Here is a 22,888-nt window from a genome sequence, read left to right as displayed (position 1 = left end):
AGTAACATAATCCGAAATTTCTAAAGTTCTTGACATTTTAGTACATATTTATATTGAGGTCTTGTTTATTAGACAAAGAAAATTGCATAATAATTGTTTAAATACTGAATTTTTGCAGATATTTCCAGGAGTAAAATCTATTGGGATGAGAAAATGTATGCTCCATACATTATACACCAGACAGAAGGTTATAATTTAATCCAGAAGATTTACAAAAACGATTTGAAAAGTGTTCGTGCGATGTTATCAAAAATAACTATATTTCCACAATATCAGGTATGTAGATGTTTGGTTTCTTAATCTTGCATTCCTGGTTAAGCAGTTTAGGTAGAAAAACATCTCTTCATACTTAATGAAACCCTTCACCAGTCGTTTCCAACATTTATTGCTTACTGCACCCCAGAAAAAAAAAATCTTTAGACACCCTTCAGCATTAGAAACTGGTTGGAAAGCGCTTCTCTGCACAATAAAAACATTTTTATTTTTCAGTCCGAAACAAAGTGTAAAAAAAGTAGATACAAGAGGAATTGCAGTCAGATGATTCGGAAATCTCTTTTTAGTTCAAATTTGGAAAAAAAGGAAGGATACTTTTTAACAATTCATAATTCGGAAGCAGTGGTAACTATATTTATTGCTATGGAGGAAAACACCAAGCCAGTGTTCTGCTAACAACAATGTAACGTAATGTTCATATTTTTAAGAACCATCATAAAACCACCGATGCATCTTATGATGAAACAATTAAATCTAACATCAAGGTACAATATTGTTTATGCTGGATCACCTAAAGTAAATTTACCAAAACTATTTTTTAAGTGGTTTCCATCTATAAAGAGTGGTCAGAAGGCTCTCGAGGATTTTGAAATTTTTTCTACAACAAAGTTTGTAACCTACAATAGCCATTCTCATGGTAAGCTTTTCATACTATTTTTATCCATTGATATAAATTTAGTGTCACTTGCTTACCCCAAAGATCACTAATTGCAACAATGTATTTAGATTTGTCAAGGACTGCAATTAAATTGGATGAAAAATGTACACCATATATTGTAATCAATACCAAGGAATTACTGTGCCAACACGGAAAAAACTACAAAACTGGCAACAAAAATTTAAACCAAGTTCCAAAACATGTATTACATTTTTATTAAAATATATTGTTAACATGTAAAATTTATATAACAAATTATAATTTTTAACAGTTGTTAGATCATCCTCAACTATTTAAACGTAACAGAAGCATTCAATGTTCCAAAAAAATGGATTGCAAGGCAAAAATAACAATAAAAGAAATACTTAAGTTTCCTCAATATGAAGTATGTATTCTAAAGACTAAACTTTATTATTGAACTTTTATTAAAAGTCATTATTGAATAGAACTTCACAACTTCTTCCTTTGATGTTCAAAAATTACGGAAAAAAATCTTGGGTAATGATGAAAATTTAGTAAAGGAGTCTGCATGTTGCATTAAATTTCCTAATGATGATGAACACTCTGGACATGTATTGGGCCAGGTTGGCTTTTTATTAAACACATTTCTAACTAGTTGCCTTATTTTATGTTAGTATACATTCTCCTTTAAAGATCATATTTATAAAATGAGTGATATCTATGAGTTATATAAAGTTTGTTAAACAAATAAATTAATTTTAGGAAATAAATTAATTTTAGGCGGCTGGAATATTTCAAAAAGTAGACAAAAGGCTGATTGAAAAAATTGATGAAATGGTGAACGATGGGATATATAATGTGCCAGAGATCAAAAGGGGACTGAATTTATATGTTATCCATGAACTTTTTAAAAATGAAGAACTTCCACAGAGCTCAAATCGTAGATTTTTTCCATTAAAGAAGGACATTCAAAATCACTTTTGCAAGTCTTTTACAAGACGCAGGCTTGCAAAAATTGACCAGACAAATGTCCAACTGTTGGTAAATCAATGGAAGGAAGAAGCTCATGGTGATGACAAAATATTGTTCAGACCCTACATTGCAGGATCAGATACTTCACAAAGGGTCACAAACAACGCTGATGAATCTGCACCTGTAATTGACTGCCAGCAAGCATTGCTTTTTGTCCACCAGTTTGCGTGGCAGCGCAGACTGCTTCTTCGATATGGACAAGATATCTGCCTGTTGGATGCCACATATAAAACATCCAAATACGCCCTACCTTTGTTTTTCTTGTGTGTTAGAACCAATGTTGGATACCAGGTAGTCGCAAGTTTTATTACGCAAAATGAAAGGCAGGCAGATATTGAAGAAGCCCTGAAAGTTTTAAAATCATGGTGCCCTAATTGGAATCCTTCTTTTTTTATGACGGATAAATGTGATGCTGAGATAAATGCAATTGAAAGTACTTTTACAGGTAATTAAAGAGAATAAAGGACACCATAGGCTAAATCTTAGGTGAGGTATCTAAACAAATTCTTAAGTTTCAATTCAAATTCACAAGTGAAATATAACTAGTTTATTTATTTTTTTATTTTTTCAGACTGCAGGGTATTAATTTGCGATTTTCACCGAGAGCAGGCATGGGAGAGATGGGTAAAAAAGACAGAAAATAATGTCGGAGATACAAAAGATACACTGCTACAGCTTATCAGAGCTGTAGCTCAGGCTGAGAACGAAAGTGAATTTGTTAAAACATTGCACAATTTGAGGTCAAATAAGATTTGGCTAAACAACATAAAGTTCCAAAGATATTTTGAGAATATGTGGCTAAGAGAGAAGGAGGTTGTTTTTTATATGTATTAGTTTGAAAGTAAAGCGACAATTATTAAAAATAGTTTTGTTTTAGCGATGGGTGTACCTTTACCGAGCAGATAGAGTGAAAATATTGATCAAAACAAACAATGGCGTAGAAAGACAGAATAGAGTCCTAAAAGAATGCCACATGAGATTCCGCACTGATAAATCATTATCAGGATTAGTCACTATTTTACATAAAGAATTTCTCCCCGAAGCGAAACAAAGGTAACTATATGACAGCTAACATTAAAGAAATACAGGTGATAAACTCTGATGTCATCACAGAGCAGCATGCCTATTTTGTATTCTTGGTAGAAGGTAACACTGGTAATCTTTGTTGTTAACTTTTTTATTAAAACAGGTACGATGAAAAAAATCTAAGAGCTTCCAGTTCATACAGGAAATACAATGAGAATGTTCCATGTTATCTAAAAAATCGTCCAAATGCAGTTGTGAAATTCTGCATGCAAAGAATTGCACAGTCAACGAGTATCAATGCTAAAAGCATTGCAAGAACTGGAAGTTTTTTTACTGTGGAAAGCAGTTTAACTAGTGAGAAATACTGTGTTAAGTTTGGATCAACCGAAGAATTTCCGAAATGCACTTGTCCAGATTTTCGCCAACATTTTTTGCCATGCAAACATATGTTTGCTATTTTTAATAAATTTGATGATGTATCATGGTTTAGCTTACCTAATTGGTACTCCAATTCTGTATATTTAACACTTGACCAAAATGTTGTTGGAGGAATTGAATGCAAAGGAAATTCTGTTGAAAGCTCTGTTGTCACTACAGATGAAACTGTACATGCAACATTAAACGATAACGAAGAGCATAAAAGTAATCCAAGTTTTGTCATGAATTCAGAAAAAAGAACAGACGATAAGCCTAACCCTAAAACTATCAAAAGCATTGCAGACCAACTTGCTGAAATAAAAAATTTGGCATATGATGCCACATCAGAAACTACTTTAAAAGAAGTTAAGAAGAATCTCACTACTGTCATCGAGGTACTTTCAAAGGCATGCAAATATGATTCTGGAATAAGAGTTTCTCATAATGATAAGTCTGACAATAAAAGGATGTTGTCCAGCAGACCTTGCGAAGATGGAGTAAAGATATCAACTCCTAGACTTTCTCTAAAAGTTAAACGAAAGTGTCCCTCCAGCGTTCCTTGTCATGATGAGCTGCCTCGTAAACAGCCGAAACCAAATCATTTTGCATCAAGATGTGGAGCCCATGCAAATGCAATGCGAAAACTAAACCAAGTTGCCACCTTATATCCAAAAGAAACAGTTTCAAACAAACTTTCCTCAAAGCATGACAATACAATGCTGCTGCCACCATCTACCAAGGAATGGTGTCATCCAATACAAAAAAAAACTATGAAAAAGATCACACCAAATCTTGATGTTGTTCAGCATCACGATGTTGACCATACCTTACTAAAAAATGGTCCACACTGTTTATCGCTGCTACAAATAAAATCTATTGAGCCACACATAAACAGAGGAGAATTGCTCGTTTTGCTATCCCATGATCACAGTTTTCGTGCTGGGTGGTTATACGATGAGATAGTCAATGGCTTTATGTGGCAACTCAGCATATGCTGCAATGATGTACTTTATGTGTCATCTATGGTTGCTCTAGTATTACAGCAGAAAGGTTCTATCAGGAGGTTGTGGTCTCAAATATCCCTGTCTAACAAAAAGTGGATATTTGTGCCGTGGAACCCAAGTGGTCGTCATTGGATATTACTTGCTACAAACATTGAAAAACGACTACTTTTATACCTTGATCCTGCACAAATGATTTGCACCCAAACAAGTATGAGTGTCAGAAGTGCTTTTGCTTTTATAAATAACCTCATGACTCAAAAGTTTGGATTTTCCCTGACTTCTGTGGAAAGCGTACCCCGGACTCTACAGCAAGACACAGATAGCTGTGGGGTCCTTGTTTGTTTGTATGCAAAATGGCTTGCATCAAACAAAAGTCTTGTGCAATCAGGATCAGTATTTGAATATCGCCAGCAAGTATATGACTCTGTCGTTGGGACATGTCTTAAAGGAAAACTAAGGCGTAACAAATGCAAACTATGTGATGACTCTACAAAAGTTCAGTGGATACAATGCTCTCGGTGTCCACAGTGGTTCCACAGCACATGTGTAGGGATGACAGAAGAACAAGCAGCAAATGAGAAGAACTTTGTATGTCAAGACAGCGATCATTGGAAAATTTGAATCACCTAATATACACTTCATTTAGACTTTAATCAAATTTGTTATTTATTGCCCTTGTACAATCATTTTCAATCACTTTTTAAAAGATACTTTAATCAAAAGTTCCAATCATTTTCAATCACTTTTTGGAAGAATTTTAAATCAAATTACTGTTTGGTTACCTCTAGTTATTTTGAATCACTTTATAAAATAAATTTACTTTTCATTTAGACTATTTTAAATCAAATTACTTTTTCTTAATCATTTTCAATCACTTAATTAAGTTTTTTAATCAAATTATTTTTATTGCCCATTTTTCAATCAAATTACTTTTTGTTGTAATCATTTTCAATCACTTTATAAAGTTTTTTAATCAAATTATTTTTTATTGCCCTTTTTTCAATCAAATTACTTTTTGTTGTAATCATTTTCAATCACTTTATAAAGTTTTTTAATCAAATTATTTTTTATTGCCCTTTGTACAATCAATTTCCTTGTTCTAATAACTTTTAACACTTTCAACTTTTCTATTTCCATTTGTCTATCCTTCTTTTTATCTGCAATCTGCATCATGAATCAATTGACCAGCACCCATCTAGAAATTCCCATGCCTGCAATCTAGAAATTCCCATGCTTTTTTTCATTCTTTTTTTTCATTCTTCTTGCTGCCGATTCATTATTAAGCAATCTTGAAATACCCATGCCTGCAATCTTGAAATAGCCATGTCTGCAATCTTGAAATACCCATGCCTGCAATCTTGAAATAGCCATGTCTGCAATCTTGAAATTTCCATGCCTGCAATCTTGAAATTTCCATGCCTGCAATCTTGAAATTTCCATGCCTGCAATCTTAAAATACCCATGCCTGCAATCTTGAAATACCAATGCCTGCAAATACTAATCTCAGCATTACATTGAATAACCAGTTCCCCTATACACATTTTGACAATCTGAACCATTTCATCAAACCAAATATCAACAACATATTAAACATCAATTTTCTATAAACCACTCCATGTCAATTAGCAGCACTTTAAAAACAAAAATCGTCCAAGATCTCTTTAAAAGTAAGCAAACATTGTTTTTTATGACATAATTTTACATTAGTTTAAAAACACCATGTATTATTTCAGATTGGATTTTTACTTGTCTATACAGAACCCCCATGTGCCTATTGATGATGATCAGGATTCCCTTTGGTTTAGAATACTGGGTATTGGTAAAGTATCGGACATCTGTAGTTAATACTATTTATATAATATAAACCAGTAGTTTGTATTTTTATTAACACACTTTTTGTTTTGTTTTATGTCCTGGTCAACAATGTGGATAACATTTCAATGAGTTGTAAAAAATATTTATTTGACCAGATCAGTCAATGAAGTTGTATGTGCCAATAATAGCTTTCCCAACTGCATGGAAGAAACCGCTATAAACAATGTAAGCACTTAAACTAACTGGAGCCATACACAAACTTATGAAGGACTATATTTTGTTAATAGAACTAATGCTTATGTGTTTTTTCAGCTCCATTTCTAACCTTTTTCCTACTATGACATACTAAGATTATTACCTTTACCTTTGATACCAAATATCTTTTAGGGAGATTATTCTGACATTTTCGATATTCACTTTTTCTGTTATTTATTTTGTTTTACAAAAAAAAAAAAAAAAAGTTTTGCATGGTTTCTGTTTTTTAGCACGTTTTATTATTCTTTGTTTTTTAGTCACCAAAAAAAATTACAAAAAAGTTGTTGTTTAGCATGGTTTCTGTTTTTTAGCATGTTTTGTTATTACAAAAAAAGTTGTTGTTTTGGAAAATAACCAAAAAAAATTACAAAAAGTTGTTGTTTTGCATGGTTTCTGTTTTTTAGCATGTTTTGTTATTACAAAAAAAGTTGTTGTTTTGCATGGTTTCTGTTTTTTAGCACGTTTTGGTATTCTTTGTTTTTTAGTAACCAAAAAAAATTACAAAAAAGTTGTTGTTTTGCACGGCTTGTGTTTTGCATTTTTTTATATTTGGAAAATTACTGTTATGTTGCATGTCCCTTGATTTTTATTTGCGATAGATGTCTATCTATATTATTATAAATTTTTAGGAGTTCATTGAGAACCAACCATTATCAGTTTCATTCATTGTTGTTTAACTTTTTGTCACTACTGTGGCTTGAACATTAAAAAAATTATTATGAAATTATTTTAAAATAATAAATAGTGCAAATTACATTGATTTAGTGTATCAAATACGATAACATATATTAAGGAACACTTCCATTCATAAAAAAGTTCTATCCCATGTTAGTGTTACTTTTCACCTTGTTAATTTTTATGTTATTAATTTATGTTATTTATTTTTATGAGTTGTTTAAATATTTGTTTGCATGCTGGGGAAGGAGATGACAACCTTCACGTGGTCTTCCCTGTTGCTCTCACTAATAGTCATCATTGTGTATTTTTTGCAAATATTATATGTGCTGTTTCCTTTTGTGCATTGTATGTATATTTTATGATTTTTCGAAAATCTGCCTTTTTATTTGTGCAATAAACTTACCAAGTGTCCGTTTGGCAAATTATTTTTTTGACTGATTTTTTCAGATGCTGTTAAGTTTACTATAATAAAACTGTCTTTGTGGGATATGTGTGACATCATGTTGATTTTACTAAGATAAATAATTCTAAAGCAAATAAATTGTTTGATGATAAGGTGTAAACATTTACTTTTGCGGTGAAATACATTTAAAAAAAAGTGTGGTAAATGGTATTATACTGCTTACCTTTAAATAATAGTTCAGCTATTACAATATATCCTTACAATAAAACTTAGCCACTAAAAAGTCACAAAATACTGATGGTCTAAATGTGGCATATGTAACTACCATGTTTCGTATTTTTTCCATTATTTTAACTGCATATGCGTATATATCTAGGATCAGCTGTAATGTACTCAATACATTTTATTTGCATTATCTGGCGAAACGATAGAGGTAGGCCTGAACAAAGCTATGTTGTCTGCTGCATTAAATATTGTTGGCGGACCGACTCATTTCAATTCCGAGTCACTATTATGTATGTTAATTATTGGATCCAATAGATACAGTAAGTATTTTATTTAAATATACATTTTATTTAAATCTAAAAAAAAGATCGAAAAAGGGCAGAGTGACACATAGAATACTTAAAAATATAAGTATTCTATGTGTCATCTTGCCCTTTTTCCCATTTACTGGCATAAAGTGCCTACCGTGCATTCAACCGTTAATCGTAGTCAAGCATTAAAAGTAATCAAGCGTTAAAAAATTATGTTATTTGTTTTTCATCCTGGTTTCGATTAAAAATTGTTCATAATTTAAATGTAAATTCAAGTACGCTTGATTGTGATACTTAAAAATCCAATATTGTCAGTTTAAAATGTAAAGCTTTCACAAAGCGAAAAAACAACCCGACTCCTTAATTTCCTGACGTATGTTAGGGTTAGGCTGCTAAGCTTCAATTGAACTTTTTCCAACTTTTTTTATCTTGATTTGCATGAAGGTTAAAGCCTGCTGTTTGCAAGTTAAGATATGGAGCCGGCAGATTGCGATGCCGACAAGGAAGTTTTGTCCAAATTGCAGTGGGACAACTTTTCCGAATGGATTCACTGTGTCTGCGTCGTAACGTTTGACCTAGAACTTGGTCAAGCTTTGGAGGTCAGTAAATCTAAGTTTTTAATTTTTTAAAAAGAACTTTAATTTTCATAGAACCCTGGCATTCTTAATGATAAATATTTCAATTGCAACTTACTAATGGCGCATCAGTAAACAACTAATGTGCAACTTGTTGAATATAATTTAAAATTCGATCAAATATCTTTAGCGTTAAATGTTTCAAAACCACACAAGTGACATTCAGCGTTAAATATATCTGTGTAGGCAATTTAAAATAGCATCTATGGTATTTATACCATACAATTTTTATAACAAAACTTGCCAGAAATCTTTTGCAGCCGCAAATCATGGAATCAATGGAATGCATTTGAAATTTTTATCAACTTTTTCGGAATGTTTTAATTAATTGATCTTACTACCTATGGTCCAGCAAAATATTTATTATTGATTTTACTACCAAGTGCTCAACTTATGTTATCCATAAAAAAAAAGATATTAAAACATAAAATCTTTAAATCATATTAAAACAATCTTTAAATGATATTAAAACATAAAATTTAGATGCTGTTTTCTTACATTCATCTACTGCGTTTAATTTTTTTTATTGATTTTTTTTTATTGTTTTTGTAAAACATAAACTCTTTTATTATACAGCTTTGCTTTGCAGTATTATAAGTCGTATAACTTAAGTAAAAATATAAAAAGTTGAAGATTATAAATTAAAAAATGTTTGATTGAAACTATACGCATTGTTTGGTTATCTTGGCTCAGTTACCAGAAATAACATTTAATTTTGATTAAACGTTCAATTTCATTATAATTTCCTGAAGTGCTACGCCTAGTAGACATATATTAATAAAATTTTGTATGTCTTCAATAGTTCATCTATCCGAAGCACATTGAACTGAGTGAAACGGAACGCACAAACGTCTGCTACCTAGCTTTTCCTGACTCCAACTCTGGATGCATGGGAGACACTCAGTACTGTTTCAGAATAAGAAAAAGCAAACTTTCTAAGCCCAAAGCCAACGATTACCTTTGCAGCAAAGATTGTCCTGTGACCTTGTTGGTAAGGTATTTTAACTTCTATTTATCTGGTATTCAGAAATATAACTCAACAGAAAATCAATAAAGAGTAAATTGAAACGTTCAAAATAATACCTACTTCTGTATGGGTTTTGATATTCTTATTACGGTAAAAACTAAACAAATATTATGTAATTTTACCTATGGCAGGCAGGAGTATTTTATTGTCATAATAATATACTCTGTTATACTAGAATTTTTAAGGCATTAAATTGGCATGTAATAGAATAATATTTATAAATATATCCTATTTCATTTGTTCCAGTGCAAAGCTTTTATTGCAAATTATTGTCAGTTAAAAAATTGAAATTTTAAAACCAAGAATGTCATGTGGTAAAATAATTTGTCCACAGAATGTTTTACACTTTAAACAGCTTGAGTGCGCTAATTGCTAAGCCACTATTCTGAATTGTATCTTTAGAAAGATTCGACCCACTACTACGGCTACGTTTACTTTCGACAAGTACGCGACAAAACATTGAAGAGGGGCTACTTTCAAAAGTCGGTCGTTCTCCTTAGTTCACTGCCCTACTTCAACTTTTTTAAAGACATCGCTGACATCATCGCCCCTGAGTACTTTGACAATGGAGAGCCATGCTTAGAAGCAGGTAACTGTATTGTTTTGTTGATCATGGCTCATCAAGTAGCGTTTGATTGGCACATGATTCAGGCTATCCATTGTTTTTTCTACATTTCTATTGATTAATTCACTCTTTTTAACCCATCATCCAATGTTATGATTTTTAAACTTTTTACACCAGGCCTTATTTTGTTTTGCTTTTTAAATTGTACCCACCAGAATAATAAATCATAACCATATATGTTTAGCCTGTCACTGCAAAAAAAACATGTAACAAAATATTGCCAGGCCCTACATTATGATGCCTTATTTTGTGGACCACTCTCATATTGTTAGCTGCCTCACCTTGCAATCCACAGTGAGAATGTTAACAAATCAAATTTATGTACTGATTATTTAACAAAGTTTATTTACTGTATTTTTATGATCGGACATAATAGGCGTAGGCTATGCATTTTGGTTAAGGTTTAGTTTACTGTTTTTAGGTATAGGGTAATCCATTGATATCATATTAATTTCTGCTAGTAAAGACATTAGATTGTCAACTTTCTGGAAAAAATAACTATCTTCTAGGATCAGCACTCTGATATCTCACTATTTGGTGTTTTATTTAACTATTATGTCTGAATGAAATGTTAATTGGCCTTGACACTATTCTGTGAAAAAGTATTAATTGGCCTTGACACTATTCTGTGGAGATGTTTTTTATCATTTTGTAACGTTGCAGCATGTCATGACATCGACCAATGGCCAAGTCCAGTTCCAGGAGTAAGTCTTACTCTGCCTTTAATGGGGCTGACCTTACAAGTTCGAATACCCACAAAACAGGACAAGCCAGGAAGGAAACTAATCACTGAAACTGATACGGTTTGTGTATTGAAAATTGTTAATATCTGTTTTAACTGTTTGTATGCAATGGAAAATCTCAGATTAATGAATTGATTCGAAGGAAACTAACCAATTAAACTCATACAGTTTTTTCATTGAAAAATTGTATTAGTTAGTTATTGTCTTTATTTTCAATAGAAATCTATATTGAAGCTGTTAAAGTTATGTCAATCTTTTGATACCATCTGCATTAAAGTTTGCTTAAAAAAATTACTGAAATTTTCTAAAAGTTTATCTTAATTTGTATTTTTAACTTCATGTCAGTTGTTAGTTTTTGTCAAGAAATTAATCTAATAATTTTAGCTATTATATACTGACTTCATAGGCTAAAACCTTGGCGCCGTTCACCCTTTCTTCAATCAACCAAGTGAATCTCTACGAGAGCCTACAAAGTGTCCTGCCTCACATTCAACTACTTTGGGAGCTTGTACTTTTGGGTGAACCCCTTGTGGTTATGGCTCCTTCACCCACCCTTTGCGCGTCTACAGTCCTAGCTCTTATTTCAAGCATTAATCCATTGCGGTAATTACTGAACTCTATATTCATAGTTATTTTCAGTAACCTGTAGGCGATAGACTGATAATATTTTTTGTGTCTGAATGGCTAAATATTGCCACTTTGACTCATTTTAAATAAAAATATATTTGTTTTTATTTTACTGTCATGCAAATGTTTGTCAGATGAATCGTAGTAGTATCTTATTTTTTGGCAGTTGGATAAAATATTCCACCAATACAAAACATCGGTAACCTTTGGTTTTGATTTTCGGCCTTAAAAAGCCAAATTTATATTTTTGTGTGATGCCATAAAAGTAACCGATAACTATGTCGTGTAACCTTATTAACTGTGATGTTTAGCACAAAGAAAACAAACATGCCCTCTTTCAGAGAACGTTAACATCAAAGTGCATTCAGTATGTTAATCTGCCGATCTCTTCAGGTGCAAGTAGTGTCTCCACATTTATTTTATTCCACTCAATTATTTATTATGTTTAACTTTCTGCAGTTTCCACTGTGATTACCGACCCTTCTTTACGATACATGACAGCGAATTCAAGGAATACACAACGAAAACTCAAGCACCGTGAGTAACAAAACGAATGTTGTTTACTACGATGTCCGAATTAGTCAATCAGTCCTATACATAGATTATAATCATTTGCAAGCTCGTATCGTTGTTTTTTGTTTAATAATGGGGTGGGTCTGTACCTCTGCCATACAGCAGGGTTGCACAATATTCAGTCCTCGGACCACTTGTTGCCAATTTTTCTGGTTTGTTACTGATTTTATTTAAGTTCTAACTTGCTTGTGTTTTGCATTATCCCAGCAATATTGTATTGGTAGTAAATTGTTAAAAACAATCTCGTATTCGATATCATATGCACTTACGTTACAAGGTACACAAACGCCAGTTTACATGTCGAAAAACATGTTTCATTTCGTCCCATCTCTTATAAGTGATGCTTGAATTGCTTCTCAGTCACATTAACTGAAGATGATACAAGCTCGTATTGAAACGTCTTAATCAAGATGATGTCGTTCTACTCGACCTTTTTGGCTTTGCAATTTATTATCATGTTTCATTTGTTGTTACATCTTGAGTTGTGCAGGCCTCCTAGCAGTCACCAAATAAACATTTGGGGTATAATAGGCGACCTAACCCAACATTTTCGAGGGCCTAAATTTATGTAGTTTTTCCGTACACTTATTTTAGCTAATCATTTGAAATTTTATATACCGTAAAGAAATGGTTTTAGTTGGAACATTTACACAATATGCTCAAAAAAGAAGTAACGAGTATTCCTCTTTTTCACAATTTTATAATTCGAATTTTATTAAACGTCAAAATCGTGCTTCTATTTCAAGCTATACAATACAGCATTTAAATCATCGTCTTGTGTTGCCAGGCCCTCGGTCATACTGGGAGTCACCAACCCCTTCTTCGCCAAGACCTTCCAGCACTGGCCCCACATTGTACGCGTCGGGGACCTGGGGCTGGGTAGCTACGGGGGCTCGAACCCCTCTCTTCTGTCCAACGACAGCAAGCTGAAGAAGACGTCCAAGTTAAAAACGCTAGATTCGAAAGCCGGGGTCTACACGAAGTACAAGCCATTTTTGAAAAAGGACAAGGCATTTTTAAAGAACGTAGCAAAGGTAATTGTTTTTTTCTCAGGCCAATAGGTTCTGCCGTGTAACATTTTTTTAAATTAGGTAGACCTTAAATGCATGGGCGCCGAACTTTCAAAATTCCGTCAACTTTTTAAAAAACCCAAATAGCGTGACGGCTCTTGAATTTATAAGGTTTTGTGCTGTTTGAATATACCTTGGCTTTTGACATTGTGTTACTTTTATCCCATTTAGGCTAAAAAAAGTTTCAATTGAAATGGGCAAATAATAGCATAAACAAAAATAAATTCGTTTACGTATTTTAAAAAGTATAGTTTGGCGGTTTTACGGCCCCATGCCTATAAATTGTAATTCGGATAAAAATTAAAAACTTCTGGTGATCTCAACTGTGCTACAGGAAATTCATTTTTTTGAACTCAAATTGTACACTATTTAGGCGCGTAATTATAGGTCAAATTCTAGGATGCTTGACGTCCTGTCAGAAATTTAGAGTGTCTAAAAAGATCTGCAGATCCACGTTCGGCGCCTATGCTTATATCAATGGACTTGGACCTTATCGATTTAACCTATGAAAACCGGGCTTAAATATTTTCACAGAAGCGACATACTAAATAAAAGATAGCCCACAATTTTGAATTGTTTCACATATAATAATTATTATTGAGGTTTACCGTTTTTTTCTGTCGTTAGTGAACTATTGTTTCGACGTAAAACTACGCGAGTTCCGCGTCCGACGTGCGCATGAGCAGTACCAAATTTTAAAACTGATATTGAGGCCAACTTTAAATTGTAAAGGCGGAATAGTTGGACTCGGGTTTTGTTTAACCGACTCCGCAGCCCTGAACCAAATCAGCGATACGCGCATGTATTTTACTCCACTGTGTATCTTATATGCAGAGTCTGGCAGGCAAGCGACCAGGCAGCAGTGCGCAGTCGAACCTCCTGGAGCGACATTTTCTTGAGCTCACCCAAAGCTTCGTGATCCCGATCGAACGCTACCTGGCTAGCCTCATGCCTCTACAAAAGTGCATCTCGCCGCTTCGGGTAAGATCGTTTTCCTTCAAGTTATCCCTCACTATTTTTGGACGCCTATCGGTGAGTTTTTTGAGGATGTGGACGAAAAAATATTTGAGGTGAAATTGCAAATTTAAACAGATACATTTTTGCAGGTTTTTATTCCAGCGTTGAGTGAAAGTAGAGTGGCGTAATTAATAGAAGTCGGTGAAAAAAATAATATCTATGCACTTTTGCCGTAAAGTCGTGTTTCTCTTAACTTATGTGTCGCATCGCCGTTGTCTTTGGTTGGTCGCCAACTGAGGTAGTTCACGTGGTATATATTAGGAAGTCCATGTAGGTTTACGTACACCACACATTAACTTTAGCGCTAGCGATCTCTATTTTAGGTTATTTTAGAAATCATATATCTCCTTAAAAATTACCGTAAACCGATAGATTTATAGCTGTTGATTTTCGCTACTAATTTGACATGCGGCATACTGATGTAAATTCATCGGCAAAATGTATTACTTAATATTTTTTATGTATATTATGTCCTTTGACCTGTTTGGCGGCTACCATGTTAAATATAGCGTCCTTTGTTCGGTTAAACCTGTCGAACTTTTTTAAATGTTTAGCCAAAATCATTCTACCGTTCAATCGATGTAATCCGTTTCGTCATTATCCACATATGGTTCGCGAATCCTATAGCTGAGCGTTTGTATAAATGCAAATACCCAACCAACGTATTTGATGTTTCCTTGTCCCTAGTTAAAAATATCAAGGTATGCTGCTAGTGGTAAAGTGTGCACTTCAGGAATATATCTTGCGACGTCATCGTTGAGGATTTGGCTGCATATTTATCACAGGAATGCTTTGTTTATGTTACATCGATTCATAGTAGTACACGCAGCTATTAACATACAACAACAACACATCACACTAAAAACGTCACTGGGGTGTTACTTGTGTAATCTCAGTGCTTTAATTAGTGTGCTTTTGTTTTGATATGGGCAGAGTAACTGAAAAAAAAATAGCCACATATCCTTCATTTTTTATCATTGTGACTCTGAGCTGAAGTTTGTTTTCAATCTTATACACTACAGTCAATTATATTAAAACCGTGATTAGAACTGCATATTTAAATGCCAACTCAAAAGGTGTGAAAAGAGGTTTTTAGTTAACCTAAAAAACAAACCTATTTTGGCAGTTTTTCGGCCAAACATAACAAATATGACCAGGAAAGGTGTAGTTTCATTACAATCTTGAAAAATTATTTGTTTGTTTGTTTTGAATCGTCATACTAAAGGACCTTAAAATGTCATTATTTCTAAACTGTATCTTAAGGTTTTATTAAACTTCAAAAAGACCAGCCTATTTTAGCAATTTTTTGACCAAACATAACAAATATGACAAGGAAGGGTGTAGTTTCATTATAATCGTGAAAATTGCATTTGTTGTTTTGAATCGTCATACTAAAGGACCTTAAAATGTCATTATTTCTAAACTGTATCTTAAGGTTTTTAGAAACTTCAAAAAGACCAGCCTATTTTAGCAATTTTTTGACCAAACATAACAAATATGACAAGGAAGGGTGTAGTTTCATTATAATCGTGAAAATTGCATTTGTTGTTTTGTATCGCCATACTAAAGGACCCTAAAATGTCATTATTGCTTGACTGGAACTTAAGCTTGTCAGGAAGTTGTGTTTGCTTCGATTTAAATTTGTGACACTGTTGGAGTTGAAATCACTCTACATCTGTGGCTAATTTTTTAGCGTATTTGCCTTAAGTTCCTTGCTTTTTTTTACACAGGCCCCGCCACCGTTAAAGCCGTTCAGGCAGACGGATTTCTACGCAACGGTGGAGAACCACGGGCCCCAACTCACTTCGGGGACCAGGGGTGACTGGGTGGGGCTCTATAGGCGCTTCATACGCAGCCCCAACTTTGACCACTGGCTGGCGCGTCGGCGCAGCGAGATGGAAGGCAAGATTATGTCTTTACACTTGGTGGCGCTAAGCGAAACGGTAAGGGCGTGTTTAAAGTTACTTATGGAAATTAGACCTGTAGTCTAACTAAATAGCTCTTGGAGTATTTTGTATAAACAGACATGAACTTGAAATTTTCATAAAAGGTCTATGGTTAATGGTTATTCTTCTCTGTTTTTTAAGATAAATTTGGTTATAAAATCACTTATCGAAATTAGACCTGGAGTCTAACTACAAGGATTTTATATAAATAATTTTCATAAACGATAAATGTCCATCAATATTCTACTCTGTTTTTTTTTAAGAAAAAAAGGTTAATGGCAAAGTCATTCTTTATAATGAATATATCGCCTCTTGCCATGAAACTGGTGACTATGATTCTAAATAAAGTAAATATCCTTCAAGCTTTTCTGGCACAATCAAAGTCAATAATTTTGTGGGATATTCGAGTTCGGAACTGTTGTGGGGAAAATTTATGAGTCGTGTCTTTAACAAAAATATTTTTCCATGTTTTTTCAACAGTACCTGGTGAAATATTTTTAAAACTTTGTCTGACTTGGCTTTGTTTAAAAGAAACTTTTTAGGCTTTAGTCGCATGACAAATCTAAAAAAATAACTTGAGATTACCATCATGTCTAAAATTGTTCTTTTGGCAAAATTTTACCAAAGTACCTACTTTTCGACCACCTATTCGGGTAATCTTCGTCGCGACAATATAACTTCCAACTATAGGCGAAAAAAGATATATAATATATAATAAACAACAATGAAAGAAGATTGCCCGAATAGGTAAAATCGATACGTTGGTACAGTTTTGCCGGAAGAACAATTTTACAAATGAAACAATCTCTGGCAGCAACAGTATCTTCATTGACTGAGTCAGCCGGCACTTATGCCTGTCAAGATATTTGACTGACAGCCTCCATATTTGATTGATTGTTTGATTGACAGGACCTGGCCTCGTGGTGCTCGGAGCGCAGCGAGGTCGAAGTGGTCGACATGGTTCTGCGTCTGCGCGAGCGCGTCGCCATGGTTACCGAGCACCGGATCGACGTGACGTCACAGGTCGTCGAGCGACTCAACTCCCAGATCGACGCCATCACCGAAACGCTGCCCGTCGACTTGCGCGGGATTCTACTGAAATAGTGAAGTCTTATTTTTTAAGGCGTAGAATAGATATCACACGGCATACAGAACTAGTTAGCAGTTTTTTGGCGTTTTGAATAAATATTTTTTCGAAACGTTCAAAAATGCAACCTACTTCTTTGTGAGATTCGGTATTCCCTGATACGTCTAACTAAAACCTCTCCAGCCATTTTGATACGAACCTGTTTTCTTGTTCCTGGTCGCCTGCTTGCACTGCGTAGATACTAATGGCCGCTACTCTAATTAAAGCACCAATCTGACAGCATTTTTATAGGTCTCGTTACCGGCATGCTTTTTTATCCTGGTCGAGCCAAACCGAAATCTTTTTTTGTTGGGTCACTTTAGTTGGTGGGACTGTGTGTAATTCCATATTTTAACAATGATATACGATAACATTTTTACCACTCGGTTAATTATGGTGTTGTTTATCATTAATTTAAGCAGGCCACAATTGCTAATAGTCGAAAAGGGGGGCTTAAAAGTATTAAAGATCATGGGCAAATAATTTATTAGGAACCACTTAACAGTAAACATGGTCATCCTAGGAAAGAAAATGTGTGTCGGGTTTGTATAGTTAATATTTTAGTGGACGTCATTTTTAACCTTCGATTTGTAATTGGCGGCCGGACTTTTACTGTACGATTTTTCTCGGCTTTATACGATTAAAATCGTAAAACTTTTAGTATAGTGGGTGGTATAGGTTGAGTTAAGTGTAAAAGTTTTAGATATTTTTCTAACAATGACTTTTCTGTAATATAAATGTTGTCAGATTGACGTGACGCTGGAAATAAGAACCGAAAGGGGCTCTTCTTTTTTTCGCATAAAACGTATTGTTGTTTATTAAGCGATTTAATGATATTTTTCTTAATAAATTTGTCATTTTTTCTTAATAAATACAGTATAACCCAGTGAATCTCAAACGTTATTTTTAACCACTTTTTTAACCATGTTTTTAAACGGCCGCTAGACTCACTAAATTTTTTTCAGGCATTGACCGATTTTTTGGTCGAGAGTTTTGTTATGGGTGTTCACTGTTCAACGTTTATGGTTAGTTAGAAAATTACTCTAAAAACGTGTCCGAATTTTCGAAGTTGCCAATTTATTTTGCTTAATTTGGCGGTCTGTAGGATAACAGTACTGCACATTATATGTGGATCTTAAAGTCGCTTTTAATGGGCCACTGGTAAAGTTTTTTTTTTAATTTTCCGAGATATTGCAAAAGTTTATTTCCTCATTTGCAACGGGTTTATGACTCTGCCTATTTCGTTTCATTTGCGCAATCATCACGCCTCGCTTTGTAGAGTGTAGTCTGCGACCTTTCAGTATCAGTATCTCTGTTTCTACACTTATCGTCGAAAGATTAATTTGACCTTACTTCAATTTGGCTACTTTCGATCTAACTTAAAAACGACGTTGCGATTTAAAGTTGCATTCTGTGCGCCAATAAGTGTGGAACTACTCGATTCTCTAAATGTAGATAGTATCCTAAGAGAGTTCCAGTAAATCGTGTTGGATTGTGGTTTTTAACTACCACGGTACGATACTTAATTGCTACGTTCTTGTTGCAACAGTGGGATTACCATTTCATTTTAGTTTCTTCTGGTCCTGCTATGGAAGGACTTATAGTTACGACAGACATCTCGTTTTTTCTGGGTTTCCTTATATGAGTCAATTTTATAATTTTTTTTCTTCAAAAGCCCTTTTTTGCAGATGGTAAATTTTATGTAAAATTTTAATAATAGAAAAGCTTTTAGTGTCATGCTTCCTTAGGCTTGCATAAGGTTTTTGATTTTTCGATGAAATATTCATTTCCATCAGTATTTAAGCCGTTTACTAAATATCCGTCGATACTCGTACTGAGTCCTACTCGTTTTACCCGAGTCCCGAGTACTCGTTTTTGGCTCGTGTACAAATCAATTTACCGAACACCGTCATCCAAACCCGCTTAAATGATCAACAATCAAAACTAAAACGATACAATTGCTATAAACAACATTTAGCATCACCTCGGCGTATTTTTGCTCGTCTTAAACTGAACCACTTCGGAAAAATCAAACTCAAGCCAATCGGAGCACTCGATTTTAACTCGTCTCCTTTCCCGTCGTGCAATAGTACTCCGTTGTCCGTGTTCTCGTTTCTTTTAGGAAATTCGTTCGGTGTCGTGTATTTATTTTTGCTTTCGTCTGTGCTGAACTACGGGTGCGTGTCCTTTTTGCGCTTTTTTGCAAGACATCGTTGCATGCTATCGGCTTTTACTATAGGCTTCAGTGTTTAACATTCGAAAGTGAATATGTATTTCTAGTATTCCTAAACGGTCGCAATAATTTCAGTTTCCTTGAATTTCAAAAAAATGGATAACGCAAAATCGCTCACACAAAAAATGTAACCTGGCCTCTCGAAATCAAACACCCACATCCTTATATATATAGCCATTGGTGTTGTAGCAACTCGTTTCGTGACTTAGTATCTAAGTTTTAGCTCAGTCTTACTTATCGTATAATGTTAATCGCATCGTTTAGCTATGATGTCTGAATTCTGTTTAATGATACGTTGTATTCGAATAACGATTGATGAAGGTGTAGTTGGACTTGCGTCTGCTTTAACGAAAACCTATTTTACTATCGTTTTATGCGTTTTCGCATGGCGTGCCAACTCTTTGATGTGTCATTTTTGGAGCATTTTTTGGCGTTAAGAACTAGGAATTTTGCCATAACCGGATCAGCACCGATACAAAGTGGTAGTATCGGTAGGTATACTAGTATGGTATCGGTGCTGATATAATATCAAACTGCCAAGGGCATTTACAACATGATTTCCCACACAACACAGCATTTTCTACCTTGAAAATAGTAAATTAACAATGGAATTTAACTACGATTCTTAACTCTAAATCAAGTTCGTATCTCATTACCGAAAAAGCAATATCGTTTCCATTTTTGATTTTATAAATTTCTATAAATGACCATATTAATGACGTTATGTGTTATCATACCGGTTGGCTCTACAAAATACTTTTGCTGGAAAAAAATACCAACTATCGGACATGTCTTGTCAAAATTACGTTTCTTTAACAGCGAGTTAACTGTTTCTTTTATTTTCCAAACGAGTATATTCCCTTTTCTTAAAACCTAACAATGATCTTTTGCTGAACTTGTTAAGTCAACTCTCCACTGCAATTGTACGCCGCCCTTGGCGCACCCTTTTTATAAATGACTTTTTATCTTCCGTGTTTTCCGACGTTGTACCTTAGTTCATGTCCCTTTGTCGTGCGATGATCGTGTTCAAATACATTTTAAGTTTTGAATAACCCAATGAGACCGAGATTTTAGGCAGTTTAGGTTCTCACCTATACTATGTGTTCAACGTTTGATTAACTTTAGACAAAATATAGTTGCTTCTATGCTAATTGTGTGCGTAACGTGGGTGGTCTCAATTATTCGACCGAAAAACAAAATATTTTGTTGCATATCATTGCTATGATTAAATACCGTCAAAACTCCCAAACAATTGTAAGCGACTACCATTAAAAGCTTAAGATTTGCACTAAACCGAAAACCATAAGACGAAAACCGCTTTTGAATGCCTACACTTTGTTTCGAAATTTCTGGATGATTTTTTTAAATTCCACCTAAAAAAACGTAGATCTTCCACTCTAAGTTTACACTGATATATTTACGCAATTTAAAGATGTTACCACTGATTGTGTGGTTTGAGAGTATCACGTGGCAACGAAACTCACAGTACTGACGTCATTGGTATCGGATCGCATCACGACACTTTTTGTCTAAAATAGAATAAAATGTCAAGTATCGGACATCCCCCTAATTGACAAAAATATCGTTTTTTTAATTGTTGAAAATACGACATGCACATTTGCTTGTGGCGGTTGTTTATTTGATTTTTCACGAAAAAGGGCATAATAGAAGTGAGATTGCAAAAAAAAAAAATTAGGGACGAAAGATGCACTTGTATGAAAGCGGGAGTAGTCAAGGTTTCAAGATAAAATCTCGTGTAACGCTAATAGTCTGAAATAACCCACACTGTAAAGAAAAATTGGCACTCACTACAAGGCGCTCGGGCGCATTCAGAATAATGTGTTAGCTTAAAAATAGAACGATAACACTGATTAGCCAGTTCTACGACGGACTGACTTGTCTTCCACACTTAATGGGTGCTGTTTTAAACTTTTACGCTTTCGAACTTATTCCACCCTAGAGTAAACGGAAGATTTAGTCGGCTTGTGACTAAACTCGTAGCCGGAAATGCACAAAACTACGCGTCATTTTTACAAAATATCGAGAAGCGAAGCAGACGGCAAGAAAGCGGGTGGAAAAAATAAATAACGACTTTAGACGAGAAAGGGCGTAAGATTTGTAAAGTAACTTTTCGAAAAAAAATACATGTTAACTTTTTATGAAACAAATTCATTGGAAAACAAGCTATGTGGTAAATTAATACATTCAAAACTATCCCCTACAAAGCCTAATTAAATTTGCATTTTCCAAGACTTTAAAACCGTGAGAAATACTAATTAATACGTCAAAAAAATCTTGATGATTGAGATTTGTTGCGAATATCGATGTGCAATTCTTCTGGTTCAAACAAAGCACTTTTAAATAATACCGCAATATGTGAAAATTTATAAAATCTTAGTACGGTCATAAAGGTATGATCAAAAACTGCGCTTAAATCAGCCTAGATAGGGACAAACTTTATTAGATAATTTTTTGCAAAGGTGTGTAGAAACGTAGAAAAAAGCTTGACTTATTTTATTTTGGCATCAAAATTATTCGAAATTTGAATCCAAAAATGGCGCTTATTCAAGGTAGGCGGATTTCTAAAAAAAATCGAAAAAATGTTGTCACAGGCTCCCTGAAATATGAGGAAACATAACTTGTACTGCAATCTCGCATACACTAATATATGTGTGATACGTAAGGGCCACTGCTTACTTATATTCGTAAGTTAGACCAAGAATATACAAACATCATTACAATCGGAAAAAAGATCACAGAAAAACAACAGATACACATAATCGATAGCGATGCTAAAGTGCATGTGGGCGTAACAGCGGTAAACGCAATTTCCTTTACACATTAACTCGAGCGAGAAAAAATGTCGATTAGCAGCTCTGGAAAAATTAACGAATCCACAGACTTTTCAAATGCTATCGAAGGGGCAAATGTGTATAATTTTAAAGCGTCGCGGCGACCAATCAATCGTGTGCAATCAGCAGAAATATAAATGCTGGCGTTGCTCTAAAGGCGACAAGTTAACTTTCGTTCGTACATAGGAGAAGGTGCAAAACTTGAAATGCTGCACAACGAAAATATATTAAGGTCACGTCATCAAACGTTAATAATGGCCACTTTAAAAATTCAAGGTTGCACCTCATTATTATAAAGGTTTCGTGAAAACCAAAAATATTGACCAAGCACGCCTTGAATTGACTGTAGCCCAAAA

The 22,888-nt window shown here is 34.2% G+C and overlaps 2 protein-coding genes across 2 annotated transcripts; both read left to right on the top strand.

Annotated features, from left to right (window-relative positions):
• The first annotated feature begins 240 nt into the window (after nt 1-240).
• LOC146137762 (uncharacterized) lies at nt 241-4,015 on the top strand. The gene is made up of 7 exons (XM_083394430.1): nt 241-276; nt 702-758; nt 1,203-1,316; nt 1,378-1,515; nt 1,673-2,369; nt 2,496-2,633; nt 3,921-4,015. Exons 1-7 carry the CDS (start codon nt 241-243, stop codon nt 4,013-4,015), a joined length of 1,275 nt encoding a protein of 424 aa, XP_083250556.1.
• A 4,492-nt stretch (nt 4,016-8,507) lies between these two features.
• Nucleotides 8,508-18,785, top strand: LOC146137761 (protein DENND6A-like). Its single transcript, XM_083393329.1, has 10 exons — nt 8,508-8,657; nt 9,496-9,684; nt 10,123-10,309; nt 11,009-11,148; nt 11,495-11,691; nt 12,175-12,252; nt 13,076-13,322; nt 14,193-14,339; nt 16,106-16,318; nt 17,231-18,785. Exons 1-10 carry the CDS (start codon nt 8,532-8,534, stop codon nt 17,423-17,425), a joined length of 1,719 nt encoding a protein of 572 aa, XP_083249455.1. The 5' UTR covers nt 8,508-8,531; the 3' UTR covers nt 17,426-18,785.
• The last annotated feature ends 4,103 nt before the right edge of the window (nt 18,786-22,888 follow it).

This window comes from Ascidiella aspersa, chromosome 7, assembly GCF_963924565.1.
Source record: "Ascidiella aspersa chromosome 7, kaAscAspe10.2, whole genome shotgun sequence".
Classification (NCBI taxonomy): Eukaryota; Metazoa; Chordata; class Ascidiacea; order Phlebobranchia; family Ascidiidae; genus Ascidiella; species Ascidiella aspersa.
This window is presented reverse-complemented; position numbering and strand designations above follow the sequence as displayed.

Coding starts and splice junctions, on each gene's coding strand:
- LOC146137762 (XM_083394430.1), top strand. CDS start 241: ATGTTATCAAAAATAACTATATTTCCACAATATCAG. Junction 1,317..1,377: donor TTAAGTTTCCTCAATATGAA/GTATGTATTCTA, acceptor ATTATTGAATAG/AACTTCACAACTTCTTCCTT. Junction 2,370..2,495: donor AATTGAAAGTACTTTTACAG/GTAATTAAAGAG, acceptor TTATTTTTTCAG/ACTGCAGGGTATTAATTTGC.
- LOC146137761 (XM_083393329.1), top strand. CDS start 8,532: ATGGAGCCGGCAGATTGCGATGCCGACAAGGAAGTTTTGTCCAAATTG. Junction 8,658..9,495: donor AACTTGGTCAAGCTTTGGAG/GTCAGTAAATCT, acceptor TGTCTTCAATAG/TTCATCTATCCGAAGCACAT. Junction 16,319..17,230: donor TGGTGGCGCTAAGCGAAACG/GTAAGGGCGTGT, acceptor TTTGATTGACAG/GACCTGGCCTCGTGGTGCTC.